Source organism: Capsicum annuum, unplaced genomic scaffold, assembly GCF_002878395.1.
Source record: "Capsicum annuum cultivar UCD-10X-F1 unplaced genomic scaffold, UCD10Xv1.1 ctg43824, whole genome shotgun sequence".
In the NCBI taxonomy this organism is placed as follows: Eukaryota; Viridiplantae; Streptophyta; class Magnoliopsida; order Solanales; family Solanaceae; genus Capsicum; species Capsicum annuum.
In genome coordinates, this window is record NW_025851327.1 from 1 (window position 1) to 3,009 (window position 3,009).

Below are 3,009 nucleotides of genomic sequence, written 5' to 3' on the forward strand. Positions count from 1 at the left end.
AGGTACTAATCATCAACTTGAAAAAATTATTTTTATCCCCAAAAAATCTAAATGAATATTAGAAATATTTCTTTTTGGTTATAATAGAATATAGATTGTTATTATTATTATTATTAACAATAACAATAATAATAATAATAATAATAATAATAATAATAATAATAATAATAATAATAATAATAAATTAAAGTTGGAAAAGAAATTTAACATGACCAAAGAAAGAAGTATGTGATTGACTATAAAAACTAAATTATTTTTAAGAATCACTCAGAGGTAGAGGTATGGACTGCGTACATCCTACCCCCGACCCCACCAGGTGGGAATACACTGGGTTTGTTGTTGTTGTTGTTGTAATCACTCACGTAATTAACATTGAATATATAAGTACACGCACAAAGCGCGTACACTAAACTAGTATACTTAAAAGATGCATGAGTTGATTTCATACATTATCAACGCAAACATTGAAATATTTCTTATAATATAAAAATCATCCAACTTTGCTCAAATATTAAAAATCGTTAACAAATTTCATTCACTTCCAATCTTAAGGACGCATTCAAAATCTACACCATAAGAAAATGGAAATGTGAAAAACAAAATAATACTAAGAATAGATAAACCAAAATATTTCATCAACTAATTCCCGGACATGATAGTCTTTATTATTATCATAATATAATTTTTTTTCTTGTACAATATACATAAGTTTTCACTCACGATACATAGAATTATTTACAAATTACAACATAGCCTTATTATCAACAGCTTCAAAATCCACCGCCGCATCCCCCACCACTCGTTCCCCCTTCACCACCACCACCACCACCAGCTCCTCGACCACTTGTCCCTCCTTCACCACCACCTCCATATCCTCCACTACTCGTTCCTCCGCCATCACCACCTCCTCCAGTGTAACTATCACTAGTTGTAACAGCCGCAGTGGCAGCAACTGTTGCAGCAGAAGTACCTAGAATAACCATTCCACCATCTCTTACTGTTGTGTTGTTCTTGTGTTTAATATCTCCCTTCTCAACATCACGGTTCACTTGTATAGGCCGCGGAGGAGGAGCCGGAGAACCACCAGTAACATTCCTAGTGACAGGATGACTCTTTTTCTTTCTGCCATTTTTACAAATATAAAACAAAATCAAAACTAGAGCTGCTGCCACAGAGCCACAGCTTATAAGTGCAATTGCATATGCTTTCATCTTGTAGTTGTAATTAATTTAATTTCTTGATTTCGGTAGTACTCAGCTGAAAGCTCTTTGTCATACTTTTATTGCATCACATTGCGTAACCAAGGAACTGTGTTTCTCAAATTTCTATTAATTTATTCATTGAAGAAGATTATAAGATTCTATCAAATGATCACAAGTTGGAAACATGACGGAAATTCCCTACTTTTTGACTTTTGCGTACCTTAAAAATCTTGGTATATATTTATATTTTCTTATTGCACCAGAAATATCGGAGTATAAAGAGGCAAGACGACCAAGAACTTTGAACTTATGTTGTAGTTGAGTGGAAGACACGATATGAGGCAATTCCTTCGAATCTTTATCTTGCTTATTATATTCAACCCTTAATTTATTTTATTTTGGTAACCTTTAGGACATGAGTCGTCCAAAATCTTAAAGAAACCACTCATATAGCCAGTAATGTGGGTTAGACTTGGATTAGTAGGAGTGCAACATGTTTGAGATGCAAAGGAGTTGTTATCGTCAAACTTCCTAACCTAAAGCGGCACCGAGTTGGCACCGCAGGGAATCCTACATGGGATGCCTAATGTTTTCAGGTAAGGTTGGCTAATCGTATGCAATAAGCTCGAATATCTATATACTAAGGATCAAATACCGTGAAATTAAAATAAAATAAGGAGCAAAAGTTGTTGGGTTCGAAATTGAGAAGACGTCATGCGAAAGCTATTAGTTGCAAACCATAAAAACAATAACTCAGATCATGACAAACATACTAAAAACATAATATTATTATATGATTTGCCCAGTTGGCCTACATATAAAACCTAATATTAAAAAGTACAAAACTAATGAGAGAGAAAATCTCCTCCTAAGCGTGACTCTTAAAAGACTATCTCGTGCATGGATGCTATTGTGTTATGATCTCCACATGTAATTTTTGGACATATATTTCATTATCATCAAATTTGTTGCAACTTTGTTCTCAACATGTCCTCAATTTGAACCATCGGATTATTGAACCATAGGCTCTGATACCACTTGTTGGGTTCGAAATCAAGAGGGCGTCATGTGGAAGCTATTATTTGCAAACCATAAAGACAATAACTCAGACGACAAAGAAAAACATACTAAAAACGTAATATTATTATATGATTTGGCCAATTGGCCTAAATATAAAACCTAATATTAAAAAGTATAAAACTAATGAGAGAGAAAATCTCCCCTAAGCGTGACTCTAATAAGAGAGAAAATCTCGTACATGCATCTTTTGTGCATACGGCTCTAAAAGAAAATTGACCCCCCTCCTTTCTATTGAAGAAAGAGAAAAATAGAATCTATTAGACTCCAATGCGTGACTCTTAAAAGACCACATCGTGGATGCTATTATATTATGGTATGAGTAGGGGTCTTCTATCCAAAACCTTTCCTCTAAGAAAGAGGTTAGCCAAATATAGAAAATAATTATATTTTTTTCTGGAAAAGTAAAAGTAATTATAATAACTTTTATTTTTCTTCTAAAAAAAAATAAAACTTAAATATAATAAGAAAATCAGGACAAAAATCCTAACAAAAGTTACTACTCCATCAATTCAATTTGTTTGTTCTACTTTTCTTGTTAGTCTGTTTCAATATTTTTTAAGGAACTTTTTAATTACAATTTTCTATATAACATATTTAAAACTACAAAAATTAAAAGACATCTTAATACATTTAATATTTTTTAAATATTTTAGAACTGCGTGATTCAAAATTCTTCGTATTTTTCTAATTTCAGCCTTCATCTCTCATCTAGCTTGAAATGTCTTGT

The 3,009-nt window shown here is 32.4% G+C and overlaps 1 protein-coding gene across 1 annotated transcript; it reads right to left on the minus strand.

The window, feature by feature from the left end:
- Positions 1 to 770: 770 nt before the first annotated feature.
- On the minus strand, positions 771 to 1,211 carry LOC124892091 (zinc finger protein ZIC 2-like). Its single transcript, XM_047403532.1, has one exon. It carries the CDS (start codon positions 1,209 to 1,211, stop codon positions 771 to 773), a length of 441 nt encoding a protein of 146 aa, XP_047259488.1.
- Positions 1,212 to 3,009: the final 1,798 nt, after the last annotated feature.